Below are 18,637 nucleotides of genomic sequence, written 5' to 3'. Positions count from 1 at the left end.
TACAAGGGGTAAAATGTCTGCAGACAAAGTCAAGTACTCAACACATCAGTTGTTTATATTTAACTTTTGCCTTTCTCTGTTACAATGGCATCAAGACTTAGGCTAAGGGATAGGGAAACATTTTTTTTTACATCAGAAATTACTGATATAAAAACAAAAGACATCAATAAAGCCTATTTTTAAAAAAGAGTTATAAAAAGGGACAGAGATGGGGAGAAACAATTACCTAAGAATTACCAAAAGAATCAAAGCCCCCATTATTATTTTGATATTTTTGATGAACTTTTGAGAAAGTCACCTCAGATTTAGAAATGAATCTGTAGTTTTTGAAACCCTTTGTTGGTGAAAATTTCCTGTTTCTGGTCATTTAAGAATCTATTAGAGCTGTAATCACATGTTCTTTCAGTGACATATTTGAGACAGTATCTTGCTACTTCCCTCTTTCATTTCTGTTCAAAAGCCATTTGAAAAATGTTTATAGTCTGAATCATTTCACCAAGTTTTAAAAAGGTGATATCTACTTTAAAGCACTTTTAAGTGGGGAGGAGAAAGGAGCGAAGAAGGTACTACATAGATACACCTATTTTTTTAAGCCAACAACAATGCCCTTTTGTTAGCACTCTAAAGTCCCTCTGGACAAGCTGAGTACTCTGGAACTCAATTATGATTTTCAAAATCCACAAGAATAAACTAGCATTCTTCAAAGATAAACTTCTGACAGTCCCCCAAAACACAAACATGGTGGCTCAGCCCAGATGACATTCTCCAAGCATAAAGTTGTCAATGACCTCTTAACTGCCAAATCTGCTGACCTTTTTCTGTCCCCATCATTCTTAACCTCTCTACTGCATTTGACACTATTGAGCATCCTTTTCTCTTGGATTTTTCTATTCTCTTCTGGGCTATCCTTTCCTCAGTTTCCTTGGTTGGTCCATCATGTATATCATACCCCTAACTGGGTGTTCTCTAACTCTTTGTCCTGGGCCTTCTTCTCTCTTTACATTCTCTGGTGACTTCATTAGTTTCCATGGGTTCATCATCTCTATTCAAACTACTTTCAGACCTATCTGATGAGCTCCTGCTTTTCCCCTGAGCTTTAGGCTCCCATTTCCAGCTGCTTATGGGTCATTTCCAATGGGACATCCTGAAGATACCTCAAACTCAAAGTACCCAAAACAGAACTCCCCACAACCCTAGGCCTCTTCTAAACTTCCCTATTTCTGCTGAAGCCACCATCATTCTTTCAGGTTTTCTCACAGGTTCATAAACTCAACTCCTCGTTCTCATCTCATATATCCAATCAGCTGTCAGAGCTTACCATTTCTACTTCCACATTATCTCACATATCTGACGCCTTTCTCTTAAACACTATCTACCACCTTAGTCCAGGCCCTCACAACCTACCTCTTAGACTTCTGCAACCTTGTAATTGGCCTTCCTGCCTCAAGTCTCTCCACACTCTAGTCTATCCTCACAAAGCTGCTAAAAAGGGATTTTCCTTAAGCATAAATCTGACCAAGTCACTACCTTATTCAATTAAGTCCAGTGGCTCGCTAGCACCTCTAAGATGAAATGTAAACTCCTCTGTTTTGCTTTTAAAGTACTTTATAACCTAACCCCAACCTGAATTTTTAGCTTCACTGTCCGATTACTTCCCCTCTCATATTCTAACAGTCCAGCCAAATTTTCTGATTCTCACACACAGCACTCCATCACCTTTGTGCTTTTGTACTGGCTATTTCCCATGCCTGAAATTAACTCCCTCCTCACCCTTGCCTCCTAGCATTTTCTTTTCATTTAAGATACAGCTTAAGTACTACCTTCTGCACAAAACCTTTCTTAATTTCCCCCTCCAATAACGTATATTTAACTACCTAGCATTCTCTATTATGTACTTGTCTCCTTGGCTAGACTGTAAGCTCCTTGAGAGTAGGGATTATTTTACCACTTTTATTTTTAACCCTAGTGCCTGACACAGAGTGGGCTCTTAATGGATGCTTGTTGATTGATAAACTCGTATAAGAAAAGCAACCTTTAGCATGATGAATTGGAAAGAGTACAAAAATTATAAGATCATCTGAGCCTGGATCCGAGTTCTACTACTTATGACATGTAACCACCGTGGTCCTCAGCTTTCTTATCTGTGAAATGGTAGGCTTGGCTTCCACAGTCTCTAAGGTCTTTCTCATCCTAAAATGCTATAGTCCTTGCTCCAAAAAGGATCTGTGCCTAATTTAGAGTCAGTTTACAATAGCAGTGTCAAACTGAAATAGAAACAGGAGTGTAAAACCCTACATAAGATTTCCCGGGGATCATAGATTGACTTAGAAAACCACATATTAATGTTATCTACTTTCTACTGTATTTTTATTTCATTAAATACTTCCCAGTTACATTTTCAGCTGGTTCACACCACAATGGGCAATAGGGAGCGCTGCAGGTTGCAATGGGGTGTTTGACATTTCTGGTTTATGAAATAATAGATTTGAACCAGTGACAAATAGTGAACTCCAGATAGATTTTTGTGAAGGCACTAAAAGCAAACATGGCTTATTTAAAGATGGTCTATTTAGAAAAAACTCTTACTTTCTTAACATATGAAAAAGTTAGTAAAATTGATGAAATGCATGGGATGTAATCAGGTATGTGTGTGAAATTAGGAATCTAAAGAAATCCTTTGGTTTGGGTAGATTTCCACTCCAATGTGGCTATTTGCCAAAATCCAACAATAGTGCCAACAATTTCAAACAGCCCAGTCTGATACAGTATATGAGGCATTCATGAATGTTAAATAACAAGACTGATCTTTTTTTAAAAACAGTCTCTTTCAAAGGATACATTATTTCACTGATGTAGGTATTCTACTCTACTGGTAGAAATCATACCCTACCCATGCCTTGTCATCTAGTTCATGTCTCTAAATCTTACAAAAAGGAAAACTACTTAACTCAATAGAGGCCTTTCAATGGTTCACAGACTTGTAGATAAGAACTGGAAGGGTCTCAGAAGTCTAGTCCAACTTTTTCATTTTACAAATGAAGAAACTGAGGCCCAGAGAGGCTGTGACTCATCCAAGGTCACAAGGCACTAAGGGGGAGATCTGGGATTGGAACCTAGGTCCTCTGATTCCAAGTCCTATACCCTTACCATTGTACCATGGACTGACTCTCAAAAGCTCTCCCTCTTCCAAATTTCCCCCTTAATGTCAAGGGCATCACTATCCTTCCCGTTAGACAGCTTCCTAACCTCAATGTCATCCACTCTCCTCCCAAGGCAGCACTTGCCAAATCCTGTTTCTCTCCAGCATCTCTTGCATCCATGCCCTTCTCTGTCCATCTGTTCTGCTTCCACCAATGAGTCTCCCTTACTCTAATGGTCATCCAACTCTCTGATGTTTTTTATGCTGTTCTCTACAGCGTGCATACCCAAAGGATCTTTGTTCTTTTTTAAGTAGTTACCATAGGACTACTTACTCTAACGTTCTGCCATGGCTCAAAAATATCTCTGTAATTCCTCAGAATCTATGAGGTAGAGCACAATCTCTTGAATATCCCCAATAGTGGCAAATCTTTACCCCGACAGTGGATTTGATTTTTGACAAAACCCAAAAGTCGGGGCCAACATGGTATAGTGGAAAAGATACTGCATTTGGACTCAGGGCATCTGGGTTCAAATTCCAGCTCTGTCACTTATCTGTGTGACTTTGGATAAGTCATTTAACCTCTCTAGTCTTCAGTTTCCTTATCTGTGAAATGAAAATGTTGAACTAGAAGACTTCTCAGGTCCTTTCCAGCTCTAAATATGTGACCCTAAGATCATTGGGAGCCAAGACTGGTGAACAAAGCATGTGTTTAATCTCAGCAAAATAACTCGGGGACAACTACTTTCCTTGTGTGGCTCAAACTGGTTCTGAAAGCAGACCCCAAAATGGTTTCAGAAATGGCAGCATCACTGGGCAAAAAGAAAAGGGAACCTGTGATTTTTGTCAATGTGGAAACTTCATCTACTGAAACGGATTGGGAATTTTCCGTGACTTACAGACTTAAAGAGTTGTCTGGGGCACCAAGAGGTTAACTGACAGCTAGTGTGTGCTGTTGAATGGAGCCAGAGAAAGTCTGCAGCTGTGCCGACTAAATTCACTGCAGATTTATGTTATCTAATCTCAACTGAGCCCTCACTGTAGCAAGGGACCTTTTATTTCTCCCTAACTGATTTTCTGGGCAGCTATGTGATGCTGCAGAGGACAGAATGCTGGGCCTAGAGTCAGGAAGACTTGAGTTCAAAATCAGCCTCAGATACCTACTAGCTGTGTGACCTTGGGCAAGTCACTCTGCTTTAGTTTCTTCACCTATAATGAGCTGGAGAGAGAAATCGCAAACCACTCCAGGATTTCTATCAAGCAAACCCCAAATAGGGGTGACAGAGAGTGGGGACACAACTGAAAGTCAACAACAATGTGATTTCCCATCACACTCTCCACATTCCTTACATCTTCAACAATATCCCTCCTGACATGCCCTTAGCCAGGCTCTTGCTTCAAATTTTTCTGAAAAAATATGAGACTCCCTAACAAAAACTCCCTCTTCTCCCCTTCTCCTCCCAACCCTCTGAGACACTATGATAACACCACTATTATCTCCTCTATCCCAGTCTCAAAGACGTGGTCCTTCTCCCTGAGGTCAACTCTACATTCACCCTTGATTCCATCCCCTCTTCTTCTCCAGTAAACTGCCCCCACTCTCATTCCTCTTCTCTAATATTAAATCTTCCCCTATCTATTGGTTCCTTCCCTATGGCCTACAAACATACTCAAATCTCTCCCATTCTCAAAAAATCCTCACTAGATCCCCTCCTGTCATCTTGTATCTCTACTCTTTCTCTCTGCTAACTTCCCTTAGAAAAGCAGTATAAACATGGTGCCTCTACTTCCTTTCACTTTCTTGACTCCCTGTAATCTGGCATCTAACTTCATCATGTCACCACAAGTGCTCTCTCCAAAGTTACCAATGATCTGGCCAAATCCAATGGTCTTGTCTCAATCCTGATCCTTCTTGATCTCTCCTCAATCTCCACCCTCCTCTGGATGGTCTCTTTTCTCTAGGTTTTTGGGAGACATCACTATACCCAGTCCTACTTAATCTCTCTCCAAAGTTCCAAGCCTGCATCACTAATTTTCCCCTAAACCTTTCTAACTGGATATCTTATAGGCATCTCAAATTCAATATTTGTAAGACAAAACTCATTCTCTACCCCTCTTCCAAACTTCCCTATTAATGTCAAAGGCACCACCATCCTTGTCACCCAGTTTTATTACTACAGTGTCATCCTCACTCCGCTCACACATGCAGTCACTCACCAAATCTTTCTCAGTCTACAACTTCTCCTGAATCCATCCCCTTCTCTTCACTCATATAACCACTACCTAAATTCAGGCCCTCATCTTACCTAGACCAGGGCTTTAAACTTTTTCTACTCTGGACCCCTTCAGTACTTCTTAAACTGTGGGTTGCGACCATTTAAGAAGTGCTGGCTAGGTGACCGCAACAGCTTTCTATTTGGCCTCCCTGCCCCAAACCTCTTCTCACTCTAATCCATCTTCCACATATTTGAGGTGATTTTCCAAAAGCATGTCAAACCCTATCCTCTCAGTAAACTCCAATGGCTCCCTATTGTTTCAAGAATCAAATATAAATTCCTCTGCTTGACCTTTAAAGATCTGTACAACTCAGCCTCAATTCCTTCCTACCTTTATATTTCACTTCCCTCCCTTTGCTCTTTGATCCAGTCATACTAACCTACTTGCTGTTCTACATACACAACACAACATCTGTCATCTCCACACCTTTACACTGGCTGCTTCTCACACATAGAATTCACTCCTTCCAAATCACCAGGAACCTTCTGGTTTTCTTTAAGAAACACCACCTTCTTCTTGAGGCCTTTTCCAACCCCTCCAAAACTACCATGTATTTGTTTTGTATCTATTCTGTATGATATTATGTATGAGCACATATATATGTACATATACATAAGTATGAGTATGTTGCTGTTGAGACATTTCAGTCTTGTCTGACTCTTTCGTGAACCCACTTGGGGTTTTCTTGGCAAAGATACTAGACTGGTTTGCCATCTTCCTTCTCCAGATGATTTTACAGAGAAGGAAACTGAGGCAAACAAGGTGAAGCGACTTGCCTGGGGTCACACAGCTAGTATGTCTAAGGCTGGATCTGAATTCATTTTTTCTTGACTCCAGGCCCAGTGCTCAATCACTGTGTCATCTAGCTGTATGTATGTGACCCATGTGTATGACCCATGTATGTATTTATGTTTGTGTGTGTATATGCATGTGTGTGCATTCATGTATGTACAGATGTATGTCTGTTCCTTGAAGACAGGAACTATTTCACTTTTGTCTTTGTATTTCCAATAAGTAGGACTGTTCTTTCAGCATAAGGGCCTGAATCCAAATACTCCTGACTCCAAGACTGGCCCTTTATCCACTAAGCTACAGTGCTTCCCAACACATTTATAAAGAAACAACAAAAAAAGGCAATGGGAACTGAGGCTGCATTAGGGAAGGCATAGTAATCCAAGCCTAGGAAGGTGATAGTCCCACCATACTATGCCATAGTCCCACAACATCTAGAGCACTGCATTCAGGTAGAGGCAGCACATTTTAGAAAGTCAGAGAGCATCCAGAAATGGGCAACAGAAATAGTGAAGGGCCTCATGAGCCTACTATATAAGAACTATACGAAGAAACAAAAGATATTTAGCCTGGAGAATGCTTAGGGGGAACAAGAGAGCCATCCTATGGAAGGATAAGACCAGCTTTTCTTGACCAATGAGGGCAGAACTAGGAGCAAGGGGTGAAAATTTGCAGAGTTAGATTCAGGAACGATGCACAAGGAGAAACAACTATCCTGACAATCAGAACTATCCAAAAGTGGAACGGGTTGACTTAAGAGGTAGGAAAAGTCCCCTCACTGAAAAGTGAGATGACCAATTACTGAGGATGTCATGTTAATTTTGGACAAGATGATAACCAATGCCCCTTCCAACTTTGGATCTTTCTAATCATGTTTGCTTAGGGATATATTAAAATAGTTTGGATCTCCTGAGCACACAGCAAATTAAAGACAAGCAATCCAGATTATCCTTGTTATTGTATACTTCTGGCTGCAAATCACAGTCTAACTGGAATAAGGAGGGGTAGAAGAAAGCAATCATTCTTAAAGTTCTCTCTCAAATCTTCCCTTAACAAATTCAATGACGATTCATTCTCTTAATGTAAGGGAGAAGCTCACACTTGCTCAAAAGCTGTTCTCTTATTTGTAGGTAGGTGAAATGCAAGTTTCCCAGTTTGTAAGTAGGAGAAAAAGTTTTCTCCATATGGATTTGAAGTATTTTAACTTCTAGAGGAGAGGTGAGAGGCTCTGTGTGTATAATCTGGCAAAATATGTATGCTCAATAAACATTACGGGATCACAGAATTTAGAGTTAGAAGGGCCCTTTGAGTTCATTTAGCCTAAGACCCCTCAATTGATGTTTGAAGAAAGTGGGACTCACAGAGGGAATTAAGTAGTATAGCCAGGATTCCAAAGATAGTCTTCGGATTATAAATCCAAGGCTCTTTCCAGGCCATCATACAATGAGCATCTTCAAAAGGAAAATAGAATGAACCTTAAACATTTTTCAATGGGGACATTAAAGGAGAAGACAAACAGAAGTAGCCAATGTCTAGTTTCCTTAATTTAGAAAACTCAGGAGTTTGTGGAATTCCAGGGACAAATTTTTCTAAAATCTTGCCTAAATGCTAAAACCTTTTCACAACATGAAAAAGTGGTTTCCTTTTCCATCTTCCTTACCCATCCATGACACAGATACCCCAAATTAAATGGGACTGAGCGGAAATGCGACAGGTTAAAGAAGTTGTGCTGATCCATACCAATGTAAATTTGACTCCAACAAAGACCGACCAAGAAATCTACAAACCAATAGTCAAGAAAGATGCAGACCTTTCCTTTCATCCTTACCTACTTCCTCTCATGTCTTACTCCTCTGAGCTCTACATAAGCCCTCCTTTGCCTTTTCTGGGGATACTGGTTAGGACGAAAGCTGGACAAGCATAGAGAGGGTAAAAGCAGGGGGTTAGAGGAGCTCGGAGGAAAGGGAGGAGGGAAGAAAAGAAGAAGAGAAGGAAGAAAAGGAAGAAAAGGAGAGGGAGAACAGGAGGAAAAGATGGAAAAGAGGAGAATGAGGAAAAGGGAAGAAAAGGGGAAAAGTGGGAAAAGGAAGGAAAGAAGGGGGGAAAGGAGGGAAAGAATTATGGAAAAGGAGAGAAAGAAATAGGGAAAAGGGGGAAAGAAATGGAGAAAAGGAGGGAAGAGGGGGACAACAGGAGGAAGGGAGAAGAAGAGAGAAGGAAGGTTAAGAGGAGTGAAAGAAGGGGCGAAGCACGTGGGCGCCCAGCGATCGCGCTCACCCCCGGCCTGGGCCTGACAGCGAGCGTTCCGCACCTTGGCGTTAGGCTGCCCGTGCGTGTGTCCGGCCGTCCGTCGGTGGGTCCCGAAAGGGGCAGGTGGGGCCTGTTGGCAGGGAGGCCGAGGAGTCAGGCTGAGGAAGCTCGGGGATCCGCTGCCGCCTCCTCCTTCAACTCCACAGAAAGGAGTGTCCTCGCCTCCCGGGCTGGAGCCAAGGCTGCCCCAGCTGCCTGACGCACCTCGGGCCGGGCCACCGCCACCACTGCTGTTGCCAAGGCTGCTCAGCGCCAGGGGCCGCACTCCGCCCCCTCACGACCCCCTTCCCTTTCCTCCTCCCTTTCCCCACCCAGCCAGCCTTCCTCTCCTCCCCTCCCTCTCCTCTCTTCTCCTCCCACGGGCTCGCGAGGGGGGCCCTGTCACGTGACCAACAAAAGGGAGGGGGGCGGAGGGGGGGAAGGAGGTGGGAAGCGGGGGGCGGGTGCTGGGTGGACCAGAACCAAGGGGACAGGAAAGGGTCTCCTCCTTGCCCCGGTCTCTTTTCTCTTATGTGATTGGCTGGGAAAATTGCCTCGATGACTGCTGGGAAATCTCTTCTATCTGGGAGGGCCCGGGACGCCCCAAGTGTTGCTGGGAGTTGTAGTGTACAATGTAGCCGGAGGGGGTAACTTCACTTCACTTTCTGCACTGCACTAGAGGGAGAACTGGGTCTGCTGGGAAATGTAGTTCAGAACCCTGGGATTTCCTTAAGTTTGTTCCTCTTTTCATTCCAAAAGGGAAAACCTACAATAGAAAATTTATTCCCAGGGTCTTTGCAGCAAATGACCTTCCAGTCCGTTTAAACTGGGAAGAAGAGGATAGAAGATGTATGAAGGTGAGATAAAGGGGGAAAAAATGTCCCTGCCTATGGGCACAACGATTCTATAGGTTACCCGCTTGGCTGCCACATTAAGGTTCTTCATGGTTAGAGGTAGCCGACTTTTTCTGCACTCTCTTGAGAGTTAGAAGGTGGCAACGCATGAGAGCAATGTCCCCTTTAATTCTGTTTAAGTTGTGAGCAAATGCCCACTCTGAGTGACTTCCAGACTATGGATATTAATTGAACTCGAGCAGTTTAGAATTAACCTGACACACTGGATGATATGCATATAGGGTTACCTTTACACAGCCACGTTGTTATGTCTTCCTCTTATCTGTCTTAGTTCCTCTGTGTCATTTCGTTACCAAAGAATGTCTGAACTGAAAGGGGTCTTAGTCCAACTGAGGAGCAGAATGAGGAAGTAGTTTGCTTAAAATCATATGGTTAGTTAGTCTTTGGTATAGTTATGCCCTCAGCCCCCTCCTCCCCCAGGCCATAGTGCATTCACGTCCTACCACGGGCACATGCTAGCTGTGAAGAACTTTAATCTTTCTGCACAATTTCTTTGAAGGTGGGGGAAGGGAGAAGAAGGGAGGGCAGTGAAAGTGGGTAGAAAGCAGGTGAGGGATAAACTAAAGGGAATTAGTGACTTCAGTGATCTTGAGCATTAGCAAATTCCATGAGGCATTTGGGACTGAAAAGTGGTTAATTATCTAGAGTTTTAAGGCTGTTGGGTGGAATAATGTTATCTATTCTACTTCCATATCAAGCTTAGACACCCAACTGCTATCAACAGCCAGTCCTGTTGATATGCCAGACGTGAATCCTTGAAAAGAGGTGGAACTGAAGTCAACAGAGCAGTACTGATGCTGGGTAAAATGGCTCCCATGTTAATTTTAGTCTGTTTCTTCTGGAGTGAGACCAAACTATGGGTGGTCACAAATGGCATTTACCCAAAGGGTGAGGTTAATAATCCCCATTCCTGGAAGCCCTTATGAGGATTATAGTATAGACAGCAATGAGACAGCTGGCAAAGATGGCCTTAGTGGGGAGGGCAATATATCCATCCATCCATCCATCCATCCATCCACCAATAAACATAAGTACCTGTGAAGTCTCAGGCAGAAGTCTGGAGGTGTTGTTAAAAGTCTAAATGGGTCAAAAGGCACAGGCTGTTGGGAAATCCAAGCACAGAAACAGGGGTCAGGGACCAGAGACTCAAACCTCACAGGAGAGCATTGGGGGAAATATAGTTTAAATCAGGGGATTTGTTATGTGATGTTTGGATTCAGTCAAAGGGTCACATTTGAGGACCTAGAGGGCCACATGTGGCTTTGAGGCTGCAGGTTCCCCAACCCTGTTATAAATGGTCAGTCAAGACTTAGGGAAAAATTAGCAAAGCAACACACTGGAATCTGACTGTTGATCCTAGAACTGGGACTGGTTGTCCTTTGCTCTGGTTTTAACAGGCCTTAAAGAGCATTTGTGGTTAGCAGGGGGCAAAGTCCTCTGGTAAACAGTTGCTTACTTGAAATAGCTGTTATGCTTATGTTACTAAAGGATGAAGAAGACAGGCTCTTCCTCTTCAATGCCTAGAAAAGTATGTTGTAGCATCCTCTTGGATTCCGAGTGGAGAATCAAGCTTATATAAATACTGTTCCTATTTTGGGGATGCTGAATAAATCTTAGATGGTATGTCAAATGCGATCATGGAGAGAACTTTGTTCAGTGATCCTCCAAGTATCTATATCAAGGGAGATTTAGAACAAGAATGCACATTTACCTAAGGTATTCCTCAATGTCATGGAAGTTGTGCTTCATGGAGTCCAAATAGAAGAGAAATTCCCTACAGATGATGAGGTCCTTCCGATGTTACTGTTTGGATTATGTTAAGCGGTGAAACGTTACAGGGTTTCCTCCATGAAATATATGGACTAGCCATTGATACTGGGGGGAAAGTTTTTTGTAAATTTTAAAATTTATTTTGAACTTAAATACAAAATGAGAAAAGAAGAAATTCATGTTACCATTTATGCGATAGGACATGAGAGAGGATTCAATACAAAACAATAATGGGGAAAAATGAATGAAAACGGATCAATGCCCAGATTCTAATCTACAGTTAGACAGATCGGCACTCTTTCCTAGATGGCTGCAATAGTTTCTCACCTGATTTCCTTGCTTCCAGTCTCTTGCCTCTCTATTATGTCTTCCACACAGCTATCAAACTTGCTGTCCTAAGACATGGGTCTGACTATGCCAATTCCCTGCTTGGGAGTCTTCCTCAGTGGCCTTCTGCCACTTGGATAAATGAAAAACTCTTTGGCCTCACCTCTACAATCTGCTTCCAACTTACCCTTTTAGTCATATTTCATATTAGGGGAAGAAAAAGGAATAAATATTTATATAGTACATACTATGTGTCCGGAACTGTGCTAAGCACTTTACAAACATTGAAAGCAATCCTCACAACCACCTTTCAAGGTAGGTGCTGTTATTATCCCCATTTTATAGTTGAAGAAACTGAGGTAAACAGAGGGGAAGTGATTTGCCCAAGGTCACAGAATTCAGGGTTACACAGTTTGAGGTCAGATTTGACCTTACTAATACTCTATCCACTGCACCCCCCCAGTTGCCTTACTTTCCGTCACATATTCTGCTGTAGCATCTGGGACTCCAAGAATAAGCTTCCCAGGTTCAAGTTACTCAGTGGGTCCAAATCCATTCAAAACCATTGCTCATAAGCACTCACTGATGTGTTTCTCAAGTCAGCCAGAAGACAATGTTAGTTCAAAGCAAAATGTATCTAATGAAATAACATTGTAGAAAAATTTGCAAGACAGTATCCCCCACACAAGTCTATGTTGCATTCTCCCCAAAGTACACATTACAAAACATGATAATTCCTGTTGGGAGTAACACTTGGAAATTCTTTTTTTGTTTTTGTTTCTATACCTGGAAATTCTTGTTGGAATAACTGGAAACCAGAGGAAGAGGAACCTGAATGTGCCTGAGAATTTACCTTGCCTGTGGGGAGCCAGTCCCAGGCATAGATCGCACCTACACTTATCTAGATTTCCTGGGTGAGGCCTATGAAGCCAAGACAGTGAGAAGAAGTGAATGAAACCCCCAAACTGTACTGGGCCTTTCATGTCGTGGAATTTCTGACACAAGAGTTTCAATAAATAATGAGAGATATAGGGTCAACTACATGTGCTGACATTTCCCTGTTCTGGCATTTCCTTTATGGTTGAAGAGGTAATAAAGTTAATACGTATTTTTGAACACTGAATTGGCTGGTTACCAAAACTACATTGGGTTAGTGACTTCAGTGATCTTGGGCATTAGCAAATCCCATGAGGCATTTGGGACTGAAAAGTGGTTGATTATCAAAAGAGTTTTAAGTCTGTTGGGTGGAGAAAAGATTAAAAGAAAGCTTCCTGCTGAAGAGTGGCCCATTTATTTAGGAAATGGAGGAATTAATATGAACTCCGAAGCCTCAGTTGCATTTTTATGTAGAAAGTGAGCAAGCACCAAACTGAGCAAGAGAAAGCAGAGAGGGTTTGCCATACAAGGATGAACAAGTGATCAGCATCCCACTTTCCCACTTTAACAACTGGTTTTCCATTTCAACTTTGTATCTTCTTTTAGTAGAGCATACTAGGACCAGAGAGTCCCCTTTGGAGACAAACTTGGTTTTGTAGGGCTATTGGGGGTGAGGTGGGGAGTCCCAGTACTATAATTCAGAGCTGGTGATCTGGTCTGAACCTGGACTGCTGTAGAGCAGTCCTACCAAACTTATATAGAAATGGATCCCGCAGGCTGCATATTGACATAGAAAATCACAATTTAACATTATCTATGTTGTAGTGTGTTTTTATTTTCTTAAACACTGACCAATGACATTAATATGGGTTTGTTGACCTGCAGATGGGAGCAGCTGTGGTTGGACAGGGGTCTGTCATTTGTTCCCAAGCTCAGTCTCTGGGCCCTTGGGGTCCAGCATCAAAGTGATCACACTCAGTGTCAACAGTGTCTCCATCCTGGAGTCTATGAGCCAGTGCCTGAAGCTGAGTGAACTTTACCTGTGGAAAAAAGTATCCCCAGCCTGGACTAGCTCTTCTACCTGAAGAATTTGTCCCCCCTGAAGGTCTTGTGGCTGGTGGAGAATGTCTGTTGTGGCCTGGACCTGGGCATTACAGATGGTGCTCAGCAACCTGCCCAGCCTGCAGAAGCTGGACAACCAGACTGTTAACCAAAGAAGAGCTGTCTCAGGCCTTGATTTAGGATGATTGTGGCTGCTCCGGCCACGTAGGTTTCTGAGATCTCATCTTGAGTTCTTCCGTGACTCCTCCACAGACACGGAGAGTGACCTGCTCAACAACAGCATGGAGGAGAGCAATAAAATCCGGGAGCAACTCAGCATGAAGCCTCTTCCCAGGGACAGGTTTTTCCCTTCTCCCCAAGAGCATCAGTCAGTAGCTGAAAGAAGAGGGTACATGTGCCTGAGGTACTCTCCCATGTACCCAGTGTGAGGACAGGCTTGTGGGAGCCCCCCGAACCACATTCTCCACTTCCCCCAAATAGCCTGAATGCTGACCTGATGATTCTGAAGGAACTGGACACATAGGGCCTGAGAACTGGCCACAGACTCCAGGTCCTTCAGAAACCGGAGCTCCTGGAGGAGCAGTAGGGCCCTGGCCTGCTGTGTCTGCCTGAAGGCTGTCTTGGGCTTGGGTCCCCCATCCCAACCCCAGCTGAGCCAAGAGAGGCTGGGGCTGAATTTGGGCAACCCAGCAGTGCTTTCTCCCTTGGACAGACCTGTGCTTGGAGTCCTTTGGCCAAGTACAATGAGGGTTTGGTTTGCATGTTCAGTCAGCCCGGTCTGCCACATAGCTACTCATCACTCAGGTGGCCAGCGTCTATGAGTGGACTACCCCATTGACCACCGAACCCTCCTACGGCTGTGCTACTCTTGTTCTTCTGGCCCAGTGAATTTGACCCCTCTGATTAAGAATACCCATGAGCTCCTAAGTGAAGCCAGTTTCTGAAGTGATCTGGTCCCTGGAGGAATATCTTGGACAATGAAAAGAGAAGTCCAGGCTGAACCTTCCAGGATCACATGGGACCAGTGAGGACTCCCCAGCCTGGGGCTTCCTGGAACCACACTTGCCAGTGAGGTAAGGAAGTTCATTTCATTCTGTCTTATTTGCATTTAAGGCAACAGGGCAAGAGTAGACATTAATTGAGCTGAGATATTCAGGAGAGACCCAGATGAATCTGTTCAGGGCTACCAAGTCACACCCAGGTAGGAAGTCAAGACCAAGGTTCAGGACTACATTCCTACAATTTCAAAGCAGTGAAACAGAGCAACTTAAATGATTAGAAACTCTGGGGCAGAGAGTCCAAGGGTTCTCTTTATGACCCTGACACTGGTTCCTTATGACCCACTACAAAGTTCACTTTGCATACAGTGAATTTAGTGAACGGAATATGACTATATGATAGCAGCTCTTAGAAAGCTTCCCTGAAAATTTTTGCTGCCTGCCCTCTCTTGCCATCTCTTCCTCCATCTCTTTGTGTCTCTGTCTTTCTCTATCTCTGTCTCTGCTGTCTCTCTCTGTACTTTGAGGCAGCCTGGAGTGGTGGAAAGAACCCCAGGTTAGGAGTTAGGTAGACCAGCTAGCATGGGGTGGTTTGCTCCAGTGTGCCAACATTCAGACTCAGGGTGGGGTAACCATTGTCTCTCTACCTCCCTTTGCATTCCTCTGCCAGCCTCCACCCCCATGGCACAACCACACCTAGGACTGCACTCCCAGTGTCTCTTTGTTGGGGCACCCCTCTCCCAGGCCTCCCCTTTCCCTCCCAACTCCTTTGAAGTTTCAGTCTAGACTCTGTAGGAAATCAGCTGCCTCTGTCTCCCAGAAGAGTCAGACTGTCTTTTATGTTGTCACAGAGGCCCTAACCCACAACTGAATTTGCCCCATGTACCAAGATTCCTGATTATGGCTCTAGGTCATGACCCTAGCCTTTATCAGTAAGAATGCATTCTGTTGGGTGGTTTTCAGAAGAAGAAGTCAAAGTTATCTATAATCATATGAAAAAATGGTATAAATGACTATTAATTAGAGAAATGCAAATGAAAACAATTCTGAAATAGCACTTCACACCTATCAGATTGGCTAATGTGACAGAAAACAAAAATAACAGATGTTGGAGGGAATGTGGGAAAAGAAGGACGCTAATGCACTGTTATTGGAGTTGTGAACTGATCCAAACCATGCAGAGAACAATTTGGTATTATAGCTACTCATCACTCAGGTGGCCAGTGTCTATGAGCTGACTACCTCGTTGACCACCTAACCCAAAGGGTTATAAACTATTCATACCCTTTGATCCAGCAATACTACTACTAGGTCTCTATCCCAAAGAGATCATAAAAAAGGGAAAAGGACTCATATGTACAAAAATATTTATAGTAGCTCTTTTTGTGGTGGCAAAGAATTGGAAATTGAGGGGATGCCCAACAATCGGGGATTAGCTGAACAAGTTGTAGTATATGAATGTGATGGAATACTATTGTGCTATAAATAATGATGAGCAGGCAGATTTCACAAAGACTTATATGAACTGATGCTGAGTGAAGGGAGCAGAACCAGGAGAACACAGTAAATACCAACACTGTGTGATGATCAGCTATGATTGACTTAACTCTTCTTGGCAATACAGTGATCTAAGATAATTCTGAAGGACTTTTGATGAAAAAATGCTGTCCACTCCTAGAGAAAGAATCAATGGAGTCTAAAGGCAGATTGGAGCATACTTTCTTTTAAACTTTATTTTTCTTGGGATTTTTCGGACCTATTTTCTTTTGCAACATGGCTAATATGGAAATATATTCTGTATGACTGCAAAAGTATAATCTATATCAAATTAAGAAGTGTGTTCATCCTTCGTTGCCGAAGAAGACCATGCCATCAGAGAAATAATGACATGACTTGCACTTGACTTTGTTTTGAGTGAGGGAGGGCTGTGCAGGTCACCAGCCTCACTTCTCCTCCAGAGCCATCTGAATCCAGTAACCAGATATTCATCAGGATGACTGGAGATGACCCAGGATGAGGCAGTTGGGGTTAAGTGAGTTGCCCAAGGTCACACAGCTAGTGAGTGTTAAGTGTCTGAGGTGAGATTTGAACTCAGGTTCTCCTGCACTGGTGCTCTATCCACTGCACCACCTAGCTGCCCCTAATATATCAAATTGCTTGCTTTCTCAAGGAGAGAGGGAGGGAGAAAATTTGGAATTCAAAATGTTAAAAAATGAATCTTAAAATTTTTGTTTACTTGTTATTGAGAAAAAAAATAAAAATAAATGACATGGAAAAGAATTTATTCTGTTAGAAGTTAGGACGCTTCCAACCCCATCAGTAACCACAGTGAATGCTCTGTCACAGTACTGGCATGTATGGGCCGCTCTGGCTACAGCATACATGAACTCCACCAGACAGACCTGTTGCTATGTTAACCACACAGCTGGCTGTCATCACACACGAAAGCCCAGCTTGCTCCATTGTCAATGCTGTCTCTCAGTACAAAGAGCCATGGTATGTTTAAATCAAAAGGCCCACTATGAACACTAACGGTCTGGGGAGAAAGACTTCCTTTCTACAGAATGACAGATTTCGAGAGTTGGAAGGGAACTTCAGTTACCATCGAATCCAATCCATACTAAACAGTATCTACAACGTTTTTGACAAGCAGTCATTCATCCTCTCTTTGAAAGCTTCCAAGGAGGGGAAAGGAAGAAGCATTTATTTAGCGCCTATTAAGTTCTAGGAACTATGCTAAGTGCTCTACAAATATGATCTCATTTAATCCTTACAACAACTCTGGGAGGGAGATGCTACTATTATCACCATTTTACAGCTGAGGAAACTGAGGCAGAAAGAGACTGTGACTTGCCTAGGATCACACAACTAGTAAGTGCCTGAGAACATATTTGAACATATTTTTCCCAGCTGCAGGCCTAATGCTCTATCCATTGTGCCAGCTAGCTGCCTACAGGGGAACTTACTACCTCTCAAGGCAGCAGCCCATTCTGTTTGGGGGAAGCTCTAATTGGGACATCAAGCCTAAACTTTCCTCTTTGCAACTTCTACCCATTGTTGCTGACCTGTCTACTGAGGCCAAACAAAGCAAATCTCATCCATTTTCCATATGACAGCCTTTGAACTACTTGAATACTCCAAGTTAAGCATCCCAAATTCCTTCAGCCAACATATGTGGATTTAAGGCCCTTTGTCATCCCCATTGCCCTCCTCTGGATATTAACTTAACAGTGTCCTACTTGAACCCTGGTGCCCAGAACTGAACACAATACCCAAGATGAGGTCTGACAAGGGCAGAATACAGGGGAACCTCCTGATTCCAGGAAACTAAGCATCTCTTAACGGAGTTTAATATTTTTTAAAGCTTTTTTGGCTTAATATTTCTTTAGATTTTTTTTTTGGCTCCACATGACGTTACTGATTCCTACTGAGCTTTCAGTTCACTAAGCCCTCCAGGTCTTTTTCAGAGAACGTCTTGTGGAACCAGGCCTCCTCGTCTTCTACTTAGGAAGTTGATTTTTTGTACCCAAGTACTTTAATCTTTATTGAATTTCATCTTAGTAGATTCAGCCCAATGCTCTCACCATAAGTGTGTATGACATTTCATTAGGGTATATACCTAGCAACTTAATTTTTTTTTAAAGCAAACATTTATTTTATTCATTACAAAGGATGTTATTTTTTTTATTTATCAGGCAAACAAGCCCCCCAAATAGAAATTTAATTTTAAAAATTAACAACTAAACTTGACTTTAAAAATGAGAGAGAATATCAGTGCCTTGAGACATCAGAGAGATCCTGGGCATTCCTGGCACACTCTGTATATACCTCTGTCTCTAGCCTGTCAAAAACACCTTCAAATATGAGGACTATGCCATCTGTACCTTTATCCAAGTCATTAATAAAGATGTTAAATGGGGTGGAGCCAAGAACTGACCCCTGGGGTACTCCACTGGAGACCTTCTGTTATATGAACATTCAAATGCTATTCTTTGAGACTGGCCATCCAACCAGTTCTGAATCAACCTAGCTGAATTATAGCTCAGTCCACATCTCTTTATCTTCTCCACAGAAGTAGAATGAAATAGCTTATGAAAACTTTTGCCAAAACCTATATAAATTACACCTATTGCATTTTTCCCACTTATGAGTTTGGCAGTCCTGTCAAAAAAGAAAATAAGTTGAGTCTGTAA

The 18,637-nt window shown here is 42.7% G+C and overlaps 1 protein-coding gene and 1 pseudogene across 3 annotated transcripts in view; one reads left to right on the top strand and one right to left on the bottom strand.

Moving 5' to 3' along the window:
- The window catches only part of MTM1 (myotubularin 1), a 99,921-nt gene extending 91,092 nt beyond the window's left edge, over positions 1-8,829 (bottom strand). The window contains exon 1 of one of the 3 annotated variants that reach the window (XM_072626743.1): positions 8,486-8,829. Coding sequence is in view for 1 of the 3 variants with exons in the window: in XM_072626741.1 (XP_072482842.1) it covers positions 8,037-8,050 (14 nt within the window). In the remaining 2 variants the exon portion in view is untranslated. Of the gene's footprint in view, positions 1-8,036; positions 8,135-8,485 lie in introns of those variants that run through there. The other 2 variants (XM_072626742.1, XM_072626741.1) reach the window with 2 other exon arrangements.
- Positions 8,830-12,343: 3,514 nt separating this feature from the next.
- On the top strand, positions 12,344-14,021 carry LOC140516356 (cilia- and flagella-associated protein 410-like; annotated as a pseudogene).
- Positions 14,022-18,637: the final 4,616 nt, after the last annotated feature.

Source organism: Notamacropus eugenii, chromosome X (assembly GCF_028372415.1).
Source record: "Notamacropus eugenii isolate mMacEug1 chromosome X, mMacEug1.pri_v2, whole genome shotgun sequence".
Taxonomy (NCBI): domain Eukaryota; kingdom Metazoa; phylum Chordata; class Mammalia; order Diprotodontia; family Macropodidae; genus Notamacropus; species Notamacropus eugenii.
The sequence above is the reverse complement of the archived record's forward strand: the minus strand, read 5'-3'. Positions and strand labels throughout refer to the sequence as shown.